The 15,606-nt window shown below is 38.3% G+C and overlaps 1 protein-coding gene across 2 annotated transcripts in view; it reads left to right on the top strand.

Annotated features, from left to right (window-relative positions):
- Positions 1-15,606, top strand: part of POU6F2 (POU class 6 homeobox 2) — a 317,937-nt gene that overhangs the window by 48,249 nt on the left and 254,082 nt on the right. Inside the window, exon 2 of one of the 2 annotated variants that reach the window (XM_086614806.1) lies at positions 11,487-11,658. In XM_086614806.1, the coding sequence (XP_086470932.1) occupies positions 11,487-11,658 (172 nt within the window). Of the gene's footprint in view, positions 1-11,486; positions 11,659-15,606 lie in introns of those variants that run through there. The other variant, XM_086614807.1, reaches the window with a different exon arrangement.

The raw sequence follows: 15,606 nt of genomic DNA, 5'->3' as shown, positions 1-15,606 counted from the left end.
TAGAGCAGATTTTCACAGGAATGCTTGAAAGTAAAAATAGACACCTTTGCCTTGCTCTGTTTTGCAAATTGGTTAAATGGGCTGTAGAGATAGGTGACTTCACCAGCAATGCATAGAGATTTAGTGGCCAAAGTGAGCCTCCAAGGTGCCAGCTCTCCTGTTCTAACCACCTGATGGCAAACTCCCTCTTCCAGAAAGAAAAGGCTCTTTTCCATTGCAGGAAAACTAATGGGGAAAGCAAAGGTGGTTCAGATACTGGTGTGCTCTCGAAGCTCTACTGGTATACTCAAGGCTCTTTGCCTTTGCATATACAAACTGTTAATACATGAAGCTTCTAGGTTCAGAAAAGTTATGATAAATATAGACATAGGAGTTAGCTTTTGCTTAAAAATAAAATGCGAAGATGCTTTTTTTATGTATATATGTATGTACCAAACACACCAAATTTATTTCCATGCATCATTCTTAATGGAAGTTACTTACAATGAACAAATAATGTGAGGCTGTGATCACAACTCTTATATTCTGCGTTTTATTATTTTATTTTTGTAGTTTTTTTATCGGTCTGAAGTTAATTAGTGGCTATTTTTATTTTCATTTTTGGTACAATAGTGTTGCCAAACACAGATTTTGTAATGGTATGCATACTTATGCATGTCTTGTGCATGCTTTGTGTAATCCTATGTATTGCAAAAAGATCTGCACATTATGCCATGTATTTAAATAATATTAATCATTTGAAAGAAACTATTTTGTTCAAAACCTACATTTATTGTTTTTAAAAAAGTTTGCAGCAGGTTGAAAAGTAATTTGAGACCAATAAAATGGTGAGATTATTTATGTTGCCCTACACTTCTTTGGAAACAACTACTCTTAGTGTTATTGAGGATCAGGGCAATCACATACACCTTCGTGGGGTTTTTTTATGCAGAGCCCAGTGTTGTTGGTCAGTTGGCAAACAACAGGCATAAGGGACAAAGTGTTGCTGTAGTTGGACGTTTTGTTTTGCACTCAGACAACCTTTTCTGCCTTAAAATATTGTTAATTTAGAAGGAGTTTCCTTAAAAAACAATAGGGAGCCAATGGCAAATTGATGCATGGCAACTTCTTCAGTTAAAAAATAAACCAAAAAAAACCAAACCCCAAAACCCCTCCAAAAACCTCCTTCAAGCCAAAACACAAACCCAAACCAAACAGTATTAATAAAGAGTAGAAGTGTCCATGTAGGAAAACAATAGCAGATCTCAGGAATGCTTCGTTTATTGTTTATTGATAATCTCATGACTGTAATTGCTGCTAAAAGGATCAGAAAGTGTTATGCTGTTTTCCTATTGGAAAGCATGGAACAGAAAAGCTGCTGTTACACTGCTCTGAGTTGAAGTGATCCTCCTACATGTCCAACACACAATGCAGTTACAGTGTGTGGTGTGTGACGTAACCTATCCCAGCAGAATGAATGAAACATGGAGTGTTTCTAGGTACACTTGCAGCTTCCAGCAGATTAAGGCCATTGACAATAAGGTGAAGCACCCTTTGGGCTTCAAGTTCTTAAAGAAAACCAAGTCCTCATGCAAATTTTATTAGCAATGTGAAGCTGTGTGGTAGTTAAAGACATGTTGAATTAAGAATACATTTAATTAGAAGTGCATATGTTGTGATGTACTATGTGGAAAAGATGTGGTACCCAGGTGTTGATGAAGACCTGGTATAAAGAAAAGTAACCCTGAAGATCCTCTGTAATGATTAAAAAAAAGTTAGGCTCATTTATCAGTGGGAAAGGCTTGGAAAATATAAAAAGCATAACATTATTGATCTGCAATATTTGTGGCATTAAGTATGTTTAGCAGTTATAACAGCAGGTATTGTTGTTGGATGAGGTGAACACAGAGGAACCATAGGAACGCTATTTGGGATTCTTACTCTTAACCTGGGAGCTGCACGTTTTATGGCAGTGCATCTTCTAGTGTCTGGAAAAAGAAAAGAACGTTTCAGTCTGTGAGGCTCAGTTCAGTGAAGCTTTCAGCTTCTTCCATGTTGGAACATGAGCATTATTAGTATTTTATTCTATGTATAGAGTAGAGGAAAGGAAATCGGAAGGTCCTCCACTAGAAGGTAGGGTATCAGTAGAAATGCTGAGAGAGAAGTAATTTCTTATACTTGTCACTAGAATTCAAGTATGCTGTATTAAGAAAAGCACCATGAAGAGCACCCAGAAGAGCTGACCACCTTGTTAATCATGTACTGTATAAGATCAAGGCTGAGCTGTCTGAAGTTTGGGTTCGGATTTTAGAAGCCTTGAGTCTTGTTTAGGAAGAAGAATTCGAGGTAGACCACCTCACTCACTTGCAGCTGACAGAAAACAAGTTGATGTTGAAATGAAGTTTTTCCAGCAGTTATTGATTGTGATATTCTGGTGAAATCCTGACTTGCCTGGTGTGATTTTTGTTTAAGTTTCATACCCTTATTTATAAAGGATTTTGAAAGTTTGACAAGAAATATATACCCAGTTTCCAAACTGGTGTAGGTTGTGACTGTGTAGTCTATTATAGACTGTAACGGCTTTTATAAGTGACATTCAAACCAAGAGTTGGATGAAACTGGAGTTAGATTAGAACTATTGTAAAAATCTTGAACAACCAGTGTTTTAAGTAGAAAATATTGCTTCCTTGCACTAAAACTGATACATCGACATTTCAACAACTTTTCTTTTGGCAGGATTACTTTGTGTGTCTTCAGAATTTCTGGTAGAGTCTGAAACAGAAAGTGCTGAGGTAGATTACTTTTTAACCCATGCTCTGACTTTGAAAAATGCAAGTTAATGTAGAGTGGTTTTATTTTTTTGCAACTGGCAAATCCTGACTTAATATGTAAAATCAAGTTTTTGTTTAACTAAGAAGAGTCTCTTTCAATTGCTGCGAGTCTCTGCTATGCTGCCTTGTCAAGTTTCTCTCTGATACATGGTCAAGGTTCAAAAGTTACCTTAAGTTTGTTTTTGGTCTAGTTCCAGATGTGCTGATTTCTAAAAGAAGGCAATTTTAACTGAATTCTGGCTTTGGTATTTCTTCCCCCAAAGTCGTTTCTACTGTGTGCATGGTAGATCAAGCCTTACAAATGAAAATATCAAGAGATGCCATATTTAAATTCTGATTAGGCCAAAATTAACATAATGTGAATGCTTTGTGGTGGCAATCTTGATGAACAATCTTTCACCCAAAAAAGACTAAATCCCAGCATCCCATGGAAGTATTTTATTGCATTTCTTATTTCCAAAAAAGCCCTATATGGCCTGTTTCCACCACACAGAACAGAATTCTTTTTGTATGGGGATGCTGCGGTTTTTAGGAGGATCTTTTAACATATGTTGCAAGATTCACTGGAAAGAGGACGAGATTCAGAAAGCCTTGTGTTTAGGCCTCCTCAAAATAGGAATCGAGTTACTGTAAGCAAAACCCAGCGAGTTACGGAACTGTCAGACCAGTGAAAGTGCGCTTGTGTGCAGAGATTGCACAGTGATTTGGTCAACAGGATCGTGTCTCCTTTGGGTGGCCAGTGTGGAGACTGAAACAACCTAATGTGAAATTGTTTTCAGGGTGAATGAGAAGCTTTTGTTTTGATAGCAAAGGTCCCTTAGCTGCAATATGAGTTTGTTACATTAGGATAGAAGGGTGTTTTTTTTGCCTAAGAGTGATGAATACCTATATAGGGAAGTTTATTTTTATTTTTTTAATGGAAGACAATGTCATCCTCTTCATAATGGAAATGTTTTGAAGTCTTGTGAATGGTTTTGTATGTTTAATATGCTGCTCTCTGCAGAATAAAACTGACAGAGCAGTGGGAATCATCCATGACTTCTGTGGAGAAAATGTGTCAAAGTCTTACTCCTCATAGGAACCATCTTCTAATTTCAGATTTAATTCCTCTCTGAGGTCATCTTCTTTGAGGAAACTAGATAGCAGAAGAGTAGAAAATGAGATAGAAAGTCTATTGAAAGCTTATTCTTCCATGTTGGCCTCAGTCAAAAATGTTCCTGCCTGTTCTGCCTTTGTCCTGTCAGCATCTGTAGGTCCTGATCTTCTGGTCTCTCAAAAATGGGGTTGACTTTTGTGCGGCTGCAAGAATCTGTAAGTAGGATTCTTTCTCTTGCCACTCTCAAGACTTGTTGTTTCTCCTGGTGGGTCTGTGCTAGAATTTATCATGTGTTTTGAGGAGCATGGTAGCTTCCCAGAATAATAGCTTCTCTGGCTCTTTGCCCCTGTATGCATACAAGCTTCTGCTACATGTCCACAGATGAGCAAGCTCCTTTGCAGCAAGCAGAATGTCACTGAAATGGGGAATCGTTATAATCTGGCTAAAATTACAACTCCTGTTAGCCTAATTGAAAGAGGAGAGTTTTTTATAGCTTCACCCTGTACGTGGCAGAAAACTGTAAAGTTGAAATGGTTTGCAACAAGGCGAGTGGAATGATACTTAAATCAGATGAATAATTGGATCAGAAGCTTTGAGGTCAGCTCCAAGAGTTGAAAGCAACTTTTAGAGTAAAGCTTCTATACTGGGTGTTCTCTGGCATTAGTGATTCTTAAATACCATGTGAGTCAGGAAAAATACCAAGTCTGGACATTAAATGCAAGTCTCTTTCCCAGCCAGTTTCAGAGATGGTTTTTCTGGACCAGAGGTGCAGCGGTCTCCTACAGTCATATAGTTGTTCCTTGCTTTTTCCATGGTGAAACCAACATCCTTTGCCTTCCGTTCCTGTTTGAAGCATGCAACATGACTGCCGGGGTACCTGTAGAGCACTAAACCCAAGTTGCCTATAAAACAAATGGTGACCTGGACGTTTACTGCTGTGCAGCTGCTGTGTGCATGTTCCCATCCTGCAGCCTTTCCTTGGCATGTTGCAGAGCAACCTGGCTAGTGAAGTGAATAGATCTTCTCTGGTGAGCCTTTCAGCTGGCTCTCTATAGGTGTAAGAAATGTGGGAGACATTTTCATTAGGGAAAACAGTTCAGTAGTGGGAGAAAACATCTTCAGTGGGGGGTTTTATTGTATGGTTTGAAAACGCAATGTAGTGGTATCTCAGTCTCAAACGACAGCAACTGGAGGAACATTAACACATGCAACTTAGATTTTAAAAAAAGCCTATTTCAACTTGAAGATTGCTAAAGCTAAAATTAAAACATGCGTGAGTTTCTGAAAAACACTTTTTCTGTTAGAAGCTATATTATACTAACCAGCACTAAATAATTCAGTTTCCAGAGGACTTAAGTAAATAAAGGAAGGAGACTGTCCTAACATTACTGACTAACCTGAGAAGAATATTTAAATGAAAGAAGACAGGGTTGACAGTGATAGCCTCTCTAACCTTCTAAACCAAATTGTGAAAGTTCAGTATTTTTAATAACTCAAGTGTAATTAGGCTCTGGTTAGTTAGTTAGAACAATGTTTAACTAGAAAGTGCTTCTTCTGTACTGCAGCTTCACACTAGATGTACTTTTCCAGTGATACTCATCTTCACAATGTCCAAAGTCACGCTAGTATGGAGAAAAGGGAGAAGAAAAGGACTATCTTTTCTGCTACAGAGGCTTTCATGAGAAGAATAAATATCGATTTAGCTGAAGAAAAGTGGGGACTGTTTTGGGTGATAACATTCATATTGAGTGAGAAGAGCTGGAGATGTATCAGCTTTTTGCTGTAAGAGGAAGGAGAGGCAGTACTGAAGATTTCAGTAAGTTAAATATGAATAATATAGGTAATAGAAGTAAATATGTAATACAGTATATAGAAGTACAAGATGAAAGCAGTGAAGGGAGATCAATGATCATGTATCAGCAGTCTTGTTTGTTTTGCATATAGAAACATCCATCTAAGGATGGTGGTACGGGTGGCTGTGAAGAAAATAAGATTTTTCTCTGTAACTCTTTCCAGGGAAGTGACAGCCAGCAGGTAGCAGTAGTCAGAGGCTAGCAGGGGACAAAAGGTTGATTCAAAGTAGTTTGCATAAATCAGATAATGAATAGACTGGGGTGGAAAGATCAGCACATTAGTGACAGCAGGTAAAACAACATTTAAAGAAGAAATACTCAAAGAATGCAGTCTGTGAGAAATCTTAATTTATCGAAAAAAGTTGATTACATCTAGAAGCAATAAGATGAAGAAGGTCTAGTTTGTAAGAGGACCAAGGGAGAAGGTAATCTTCAATTTCACTGGTGCTTGACACAAAATAAATCCAGTGCTCTCCCAGTAGTCTTTTTAATGTATTCCTCACTTAAAAACTAAGTGCTACCTTCTGTCTTCGAATACCTTTATCCAAGGTTGTGATGGTGCTCTGTCTTGATTAAAAATTTTTAAAAGCTACAATTTGAGTACTTTTTTGGTGTAGTCATTAGAATAATGTATAAATAGTGTAAATTTTATGTTTATTGGCAGTATAATTGGAGGGTTTGCTCTCAAACTGTTACATGTCCCTGTGTATGTCCCAAATGCACTGTGTATGTCCCAAACAGAAGACTGTGCAAGATAAAAATCTTAGAGGGGTGGCAGGATTTCTTTCATGTTTTGAAAAAAACCCAGAACATTTAATTTGAAATAGTTCTAAGCCAGAGAAACAAAGTCTGTACAAAGAAACTTCAAACTAAGAGCAAAATAAAAAGCAAAACAATCAATCTTTTTCTCCTAATTAAGATTAAAAACAGTAATTAAGTTCAGGCCAACAATGTTTATAGTGAAGTAAGTACAAAATTTAGGCCAGTGGCTAAACCAGTGCATGAAGCCTTTCTAAAGCCTTATCATCACCCAAGTCCTACATTAAGGACAGAAGTAGTTTGTTCTCCTGTTTTAGACTTCTGCCTAGGGCATGTTTCTCACAAACCCCATATAGTTTCCTTTTAAAGCTGTCTTTGATTACTAAATAGTTCTGCTTAGAACCTGAACCTTTACCCTTGAAGTGCAGAGGCAAAGCTTTTAACATGGCGATAAATGTTCTCCTTCCACCTCGTACAGTGGTGCAGACAAGAAAAAGGTAAAGGTTTTGGCTTTTAAAAGAGGGTGTGTAACCAGAACTGCAATTTACATTCACAAATGAACGTGATTTTTACTGTGAAATTAAGCCCAACAGCTTGTTTAAGTCATTGGGGAGTGGAAGAGGTGAACAGAGGTGTAGCAGGTCTTGCAGCTGAATTATGGGAGGTATTAAGCCACCTTTAAGGGAGACACACAGCAGGGAGGACCACGCGCTGCACAAAACTGTCAGCAAAACCTCGTAGAAAACAGGGAAGTCTGGAAATACTGTTGCTAGTTGGACAAGAAATAGATGACAAGTTATATGAGTATCTGCAAGGGATGCGTGTGAAATTTGTCACTACATGTGTGGTATATACAGGTCTAGTTTGAATAAGGGGGTTGTAATTCCTTAGTTCTCTCATGTAAGTGGAACTTTGCTCTTGTGGTTATGCTGTCTGAAGTTCTAAATGGTTATATCCCTTTTACATACCCTTGCCTCTTACTTAAAACATAAACCCTTTTTACGAAGTTCATCCTGCTGGTTTTTATGGATTCTTAGACTTTTCAATCTTGTGTACAAAAAGCTAAAACTTGCGTGTTGCTGTTGGTCATTGAAAGATCCTGTGTTATACCGCTAAGTGTAATGTGCTCTTTAACACCTTTCAAAAAAAGCAAACGCTGAGTGTCAAGCCCACAGACATCCAGGGCAGGGAGGAGAACAGATCCTGGCAAGACTACATCCCAAAGATGCGTACGTAACTCCTTGCTTCAGTGCATCCTCTCGGATGATGTGGGTCTTCTCTGGGCTGGGCTTTGTAAGTGGGCAGAGGCTGAGGAGAATGCTGCTGGTTCTGCAGCTGGCATAGCAACTAGCTGGAGTTTTTTTAGGGAGGCCAATTGGGAAATATAGGAGCAACCTCCCTGGTCCCCAAGGGTTTTTGCAGACTAGATCACTTGCTGTGCACTGGATTTAGAATTTATTATGCTTTTTGTAAAAATAATAGTTTTTAATCACACATAATTCACTGCAAAAGAGACACATTCTTAAGTACGGAAAGCAATTGAAGGCCTCGAGACAATCTGAAGTTAAAAAATGCCCATTTTTTATAAGTATGCTTTTGAAGGAAACAAACCTTCCCTCAACCCATCATTTAAGTGATTTATTTAGTCTTCATGTAGACTGGAATTTTAGACGGTACCTAATCTGTCTGCTTATCCAGAAAGTTGTCATTCATTCACCACCTGACAGAGCGCACTACCCTGGGGGTTAACTACAGGTTCCGATATCGTCTGGGGGAGGGGGCAGCAGTTTAGGTTACTTCAGTTTTTCTAGTCTTTGGCTCCCTTTGCAAAGCTGGTTTAGATTCACTGCTAGGAGTCTGCCCAGCCATGCAAGCCACTATGTTGATGGTTACTGCAATGCAGGTCTCAATAGTATCTTGCAGCAATGAGTTCCACAGGTTTCCACTGCTTACTGTTTGGAAAAGTGTCTTTTATTTTTAGATTTATGACTTTTCTACTTCAGTAGAGACCCCCTGTCTCCTCAGATGGTGTGGGGTGAATAGTTCCTGATATGTTTTCTCCCTGCTATTTTTGTATACTTTGATCATGCTTGTTCTTATTCACTTTTTTATGTAAACATTCAGAATCCTTTTCAATCTCTTTATCGTTCCTACTGCACATTTGCTTCTGATGTATCTTTCTTAGATGGGCTAACCAGAAATGAACCAAGTACTCCAGATGAGGCCAAATTATTGATGTGCGTAACAGGTAAATTCCTGGATTTAATTGAAGTTGCTGGGAATTCACTAACATCTAAGGGCTGAGATTTCTCCCAGTGCTGTCACATTTCCTACATTATTCTTCCTCCCGTTTTCTATATATTCAACTTCAAAATTTGGCATCTGAGACGTTAATCTAGAATCCTACTGATTCAGCATCCTCCATTAAGTTGTTGTTAGTTGTCAGATTAGCAATATAGATCTGTGGGCAGGATTAGTTCCCTCCCCAAAATACTTGAATGAAAGGGTCAGATTTTGTCCTATTTCATGTTTATTACAGAACCATTCTTGATGTTAGTTTTGAACAGCTGAAGCTGAGAGCAGCAGCCCTGACTCTGAAACAATGCTATCTTGTGTTCACAGTGACCTTTGGCTGCAAAATCTGCTAAAATACATTATTTAGTATATGAAAGCAAACAAACAAAATTTCTGCCTTGGCAAATGACTGTCCACAATGCAATATGAATATGAAGCAAAACAAGTCAGAGGGCTTTTTACAGCATCTGCAGAGGAAATCTATTAACTTGTGTTTCCTCCTCAGAAACATCTAAGAAATGTTCAGATTGTTGCTGGCTAATAAATACAGTAAATGAAATGTTAATATATCACCAGCAATTTAGCCTGACAATAACATGGATTGACCACATTGATTAAATTGATTATGTTTCATATATTTACAATATGTAGACACAAGCCTAATTTATTTTCTGAAGAGTTCAAGGTAGCTATCATGGGTTTAAAAAAAAAAAGGCAAAACAATGGAGTAATGTTTGTGGTTGCTATCTGCAATAATCTAATGCTGACAGAGAGCAGTATTTTATTTAGTAATTAACAGTGTAAAGGGGAGAGAAGCTGTCATGTTGGTTCTTAAGCTGGGGAATGTGATGAAAGATGATATCTGCGATCTCATCCTTTCCACTTGTTTAGGATTGTCAGGATGAGAAATGTCAGCATTATGAAAGCTCAGCTCTGCTCTTGATATGATAAAACCCTTCAAAAGCCAGTCTTTCTCTCCCTCTCCCCCCTCCTTTCTCCCTCTCGCACTTGCTTTTTTATTTATCCTGTTTTGTTAGATGGCAGAAATATAATTCTTTTCTTTCTTCCTATTATAAGGCACCATTTTTGTTTTATTATATGTTTCACAACCCCTAATGCCCCACTGAAAATTACCTTGTTAAATGACAGTGTTTCAAAGCCATGAATCCTTTCCACCATTCCCTCAGAGGTTTGAAACAGTCAACAGACTGTAAAGAATAAATAATAAAAAAGTATTGATTATTTTGATGACTGTGAGATTCAATTAAGTATTAATTTTGCCCTCCAGTGGACCTATCAAGGTATTCAAAAGGGAGGATTCGGCTCAGCTAAATGCGTGCTGAGTGCTTCAGCCTTAAATAGGGAGAAAATGTGTTTACCTACAGTATTTGAAGAGGAGTGCATCGATGCACAGAGTCCAATATTTAAGTGCTGTGCAAATTAAGCCCTGGTGGCAGTGACATTGTTTTCGGCGATATGAGTATTGACTAAAGAAGTGCATTTGATGACAGCTTAAACTATTTGTATTGATTAACATTTTCATAGATTATCATGTGTCATATCAAATTCACTTTTCAGACATGAATACATTAAAAAACCCGTAGGCAAACATCGACCAATGTGAGGACGGGACAGAGGGAACATGCTAACCAACCTACTTGCTCGCTGGTCACCTGTTCTCTGCATAAGAACCATTTAGGCATGAACTTTGCAATAAATAGCTGCCAGAGAGCACAACAAGGTCACTTGTTCCTTTCCTTTTTTCAGTTTTTTTTTCACTCTGGTTTCCGTGCTGTCAATGATATTATGCCTATTAGTTTGCAAACGGAGTAATAGAGTGTGCTTGGAAAAAATGCCTGACCCCCAAGTGTCCTCAATGAGCAGAAGATAAAACAGATGTAAATCATCAAGAAAAATTTTAAATATCTATATGTGTAATGTTTTACAGGGGATATAATGTCCCAAGCACAAGAATAATTGCAAACTGTTTGTGTAAGTATCTTCCCTAATTTTATCTTTAAAAAATGTTTGTGTGCTTTATTTTTAAAAGAAAAATATGTGTTTGTGTACGTTTGTGGACTTTTGGAGCACAGTATCCCAAAGGCAGGAATGGTTAAAAGAAATCTGTATCTCTGTTGAATGTATGTAATGAAATGGCTATTTGATGCTGTGTATTTTCATGGAAGCACTGGAATGTTAGGAGCTGTGTATTTGATGTTGTTAATGTTGTACAGCTGAGGATGCCTCTTTAAATCACTGTGGAGCGTTCACAGGGCGCTCCTCTTCCGTGGCGTTGGAGCATACAGGAATTTCTTTTCTTACTATGTTAAGGACAGGATGAGGTGTAAAAACACACACACAAAAAAGCACAGCCTACAATTAAAGCTGTGTTCTTACGTTGCTTTCGTAGAAGTTTTTCTCCAAAGCATCCTGAATCTCTCACATGCTAGTTGAGCTTTAATAGGGTGGGGAGTAATGGAAAACTCATTGGATCTGTAATAGCTCTTCACTTGACTGCAGCCAGCAATAACAGCAGGAGCAGCCAGAGATAAGAGAGAGAGAGAGTGTATGTGTGTGTGAGAGAGAGGGAGTGGAAGGGAGAGTATACGCACACCAAAGCTGCCACTTTTTTTTTCCCCTCATTCTTTTTTTTTTTTTCCCCCCCCATCCTAGGATCCAATGATAGCTGGACAAGTCAGTAAGCCCTTGCTGTCACTGCGGAGTGAAATGAATGCAGAGTTGAGAGGTGAGGACAAGGCAGCTACTTCAGACAACGAGCTGAATGAGCCCCTGCTTGCGCCTGTGGAATCAAATGACAGCGAGGACACTCCCAGCAAGCTCTTCGGTAAGTCTGTCTAGGTATTTCATTTCACTGCTACCATGTTGTCCGGAAGAGCAATCTCCCCCCGTTCCTTTTGCTTTTTTTTTTTTGTGTTGGCTCAATTTTCTTGTAAGTACAGCGGAGTAGCTTGGAGCGTGCAGGCGTACAGCCCTCTGCTCCCGTTGCAACTGGTTACCAGAATGACAGCGTCAGTCCTGAAAACTTTTGTCAACAATCAACTTATTTTATGCAAGTTGCAGACATGTATTATATTTTCTTTTGATTCGTGGTCTCTAACGTAAAAAAAAATAGAGGGGGTGATCCTTTTTTTGGAGCAGCTCATTGTCTTTTATTGCGTTAGGGCTGATGTGTCTGATACGCTACCAGCTTTTTCTAAGGCTGGATGAAACTGACAAGTTATCATTTTATATGGTAAAGATAAAGCTGGCTGAAGAGAGCTGAAACATTCCCATGGAAAACACTGTACTGAGTAAACAAAGGCTACCGAGGGTACTGCACGTGGAGCTGATGTTTTTGGAATTTAAATTAGAAATGAAATATTCCTTTTAAAGCCTGTGCAGATAAATTACCTTTTGATTTTTTATTTATTTTTAAATAGTCTAAATTGTGCCAGATAAGTGTAACCTTTCCCAATCCAAACAAAAGCAGCAAGAGTGGCACTCCAGCACAGACATCTGTCATTCAAACGGGTGACACCCGGTAAGCCAACTCAAGCAACTCTGATCTCTAATCAGAAAAGGGAGCAGAGTTGTTGAGGCGCGTGCTTGAGTGATAGATGTTGATAGATGTCTGAGCTGGAGCAGCACTGTGTGGTACATGGTGACATTTTGGGTTTAGATGGAGGGCTCTCCTGGAGGACTTCCTTTTAATTATTTCCATTTGCGACTTGAAACAAACCTTAATAGAAATGGTGCGCTTCCTTATTTTGCGTGATCCTAGAGGTGGAAGTTGAAGGGGAAAAAGATCTCGTTTAAAGGGGAATCCAGCTTTAAGGGAGAGAGGGTGAGAGCCCATTTTCTAAGATTGAAGTTTTCGTTTCATGATCTGTAAGGAAATCTGTAACAGTATTCAGATTTCAGTATTCCAGCTACAGTAAGAGCTGCAAGATTTTTTCAACAAAAGAATACATGCAATTTTCTTTTAAAATATTCTTTACTCCTTAGTAAAAGATATAGAAAAAAACGTTTCACCTAAGCTACTTGACTACAGATATGGGAAAATAATAATAAAGAATCCTAAAATTTAATTTCTGAATTACAGTAATGACCATTACTGAATATCACATCCATTTTTAAGCACTCTCTTAGTAATCTTTGTTTCCATGGAAAGCATAATTTCCACTAGCAGTTTGAATGTTCAAAAAGCATATAATAATTGTTTTAGTCCATTTCATCCAGGAAAAAAAATGTAATGTCTAAAATTCAGAGGGCTATTAGTTGTCTAGAGTAGTATAAATATCTTCAGCTGTGTTTTATGTATTTTATTGGCTGAGATGTTTAGGGTTCATCTATTAAATAGAGCAAGGCATTTACCAAACAAAAAATGGGCTTTTAATTTGAGGGTAGTGAAATGTCTGTTCGTTTGGTTTTAGATTAGGCAAATCTTGTAATGAAAGGCAGGATGTTTTTTGATCCATTGTCATTTGGATGCTCCACAGAGAGAGTGAAATAAACACAGACACGTTGATTAGAGTTGCTGTGTGGGATATAGAAATGTTGTGCAACAAAACATTGTCTCCTTCTGAACTGCCAATATAATTTATGTCCCTAAAAGTGCTAATGAAAAAGTTACAAATTAATATATTGTGCTGTTCCTGTTGGTGAGTATAAGGTGTTTGCTAGCCTTGTTCTTGTACTGCTAAAAAGATGTTCCCAAGTAAACAAAAGTGGGTGAAATAGTTCGGCTGCCTCAGTATGAACTTATGTACCTTTTATTGAGGTTCAGTTACAATTATGACAGATGGTACAGATCTTTAAGCAGCAGGCCTTGTCAGTTAATTTTAGTAACTTTGAGGATGTAAAAGAAAGGACAGTGGGACTGTTATGGTACACTTGATGATGAAACTGAGCAAATTTAAAATAAAGATGAGCCTTCATGTCACAGATGCATCTCTTGAGATAGATTTGCAGTAAATATCTAAAATAATTAAGTGTGGTTTTGTTTAAAGCTTTGATATGTTCATGTGGCACATTATTCTATAGCTGTTTCTCTCTGTTTAGTGTTAGGAATAGCATGTTAGGAATGCATTCTTTGGGCCTTTCTTTGCAGTCTCTGAAATTAAATTATTTGTGGACTTATTGATATGCAGTGGCATAGAGATCAACAGTTTTCTCTTCCAACTTTCTTTCATGTGATCAGAGATAAAAATTTTCGTTTTACATTATAACATTAAATACAGGCTGTGTGAAAATTTGCTGAAAAACTGTTAAGCAGGAGAGGGAGCAGTGTTTTAGAAAGCCTAGGGGACAAGATGGGTTCATAGAGTGCAAAGTTTTTCTACACTGCTGCTTTCACTTTTTTGAAGAACTTGTGAAAATCAGGTACGGATTTAGCTGGAATGAAAGACCAGCATTTGGGTGTCTTGTTCATGTTGGCAATATTTCATGAGTCTTATTTTCATACAGATGAACAGTTGAATGATTAGATGCAAAGAGCTTTTTTCTTTCTCACCAGACGCATTCTGCTTAGCTTCTTTTGATGGATGGGTTTATTTCTGCAAGGACCTGCATTGCTCGCCTGTACCTCTCCTTAGGTTCTACCTCCTTTTTCCCAAACTACCTTGTCTTGGTATTTCACTGCATACCATAGAAACAGTGGGTATTTATATTTTGTGTTGGTAGCAGATAGCACAATTAATAATAAAAATGGCACCTCTTCAACAACTGTCTCTGCTGCCCGTGAGGAAAGGGCAGGAGTACCATTAGTTATACTTATTTTTGACTTAGGAAGATATGCAATAAACTTTTGTTTCTCTTATGGGTGCTTGGCTGTCAGTGAGAAAGCAGGTGAAGGCTGCAGCATCTCAGGCCTCAGGAACACCAGGTGAGCTGGGATCAACTTCTGATGGCCTGAAATAGCTCCCACCTGAAACTGGTGCACAGGTGTCTGGGAATGCTGCACTTGGTCACTGGGGTGCAGTTATCTGTGAGTGGTGACAGGAGCAGCTGTGATGAGAGGAGTAGTGCTTGCTTGTTGGTTGCTTGCTTGCTTTCTCTTGGAGCTTGGTGTGGTTTGGTTTGTTTTTTCTGGGGGTGTTTTGGTTTTCTGTTTTGTTTGGTTTTCTTTTTTTGAAAGAAAAGGCTGCCCAGTAGTCAGGGGCTTTGCATCTGTAATCCTCTGCTTGTGTGCTTATACCAGCAGACTTTATGAAATCTATGTACCTGCGTGCAAAAGACTTTTGCTACTGAAATTGTGAAACAAGGAGAGTGTCAAAGACATGGTGAAAAGCCTTTCTGAAGTGCAAAGTGTTGGTAAAGGACTCTATCCTGAAACACGTTAGCTCAGCAGTAATGTTTTGAAGTGTGGCGTTAGCACGGCTACGGTGTTTCAGTTACAGAAATCCGGGTTTTGCTGAGCAGTATCAGGCGAAGTTATTTTGCAAGAGATCTTGTGAAGTATTATTTATTCTTTAAAACATTTGTGGAGCATTGTCTCCTATTTTAATCGTATGATGTCATTAAGACACAGAGAAACTGAGTCTGGCTGTTGACAATCCTGGTGATGTTTTCAGATCAACTTGTCTTACTCTTCAGTGTACTTCAAAATAGTAATCCAGGCCAAATGCCACAGCTCTGACTAGAGAAAGCTTTTGTTAACACTAAGTAGGAGCTTCACTTGAATAAACATGTGGGGATTTGATCCTAAATTAATTAATCGTGGTTGCTATTTTATACAGTATCTTTAAACAAGCTTAGAGTAAGTTGTCAAGTATTGGTCTGAAAAAATCTTAGT

This window comes from Tauraco erythrolophus, chromosome 7 (genome assembly GCF_009769465.1).
Source record: "Tauraco erythrolophus isolate bTauEry1 chromosome 7, bTauEry1.pri, whole genome shotgun sequence".
Taxonomy (NCBI): domain Eukaryota; kingdom Metazoa; phylum Chordata; class Aves; order Musophagiformes; family Musophagidae; genus Tauraco; species Tauraco erythrolophus.
The sequence above is the reverse complement of the archived record's forward strand: the minus strand, read 5'-3'. Positions and strand labels throughout refer to the sequence as shown.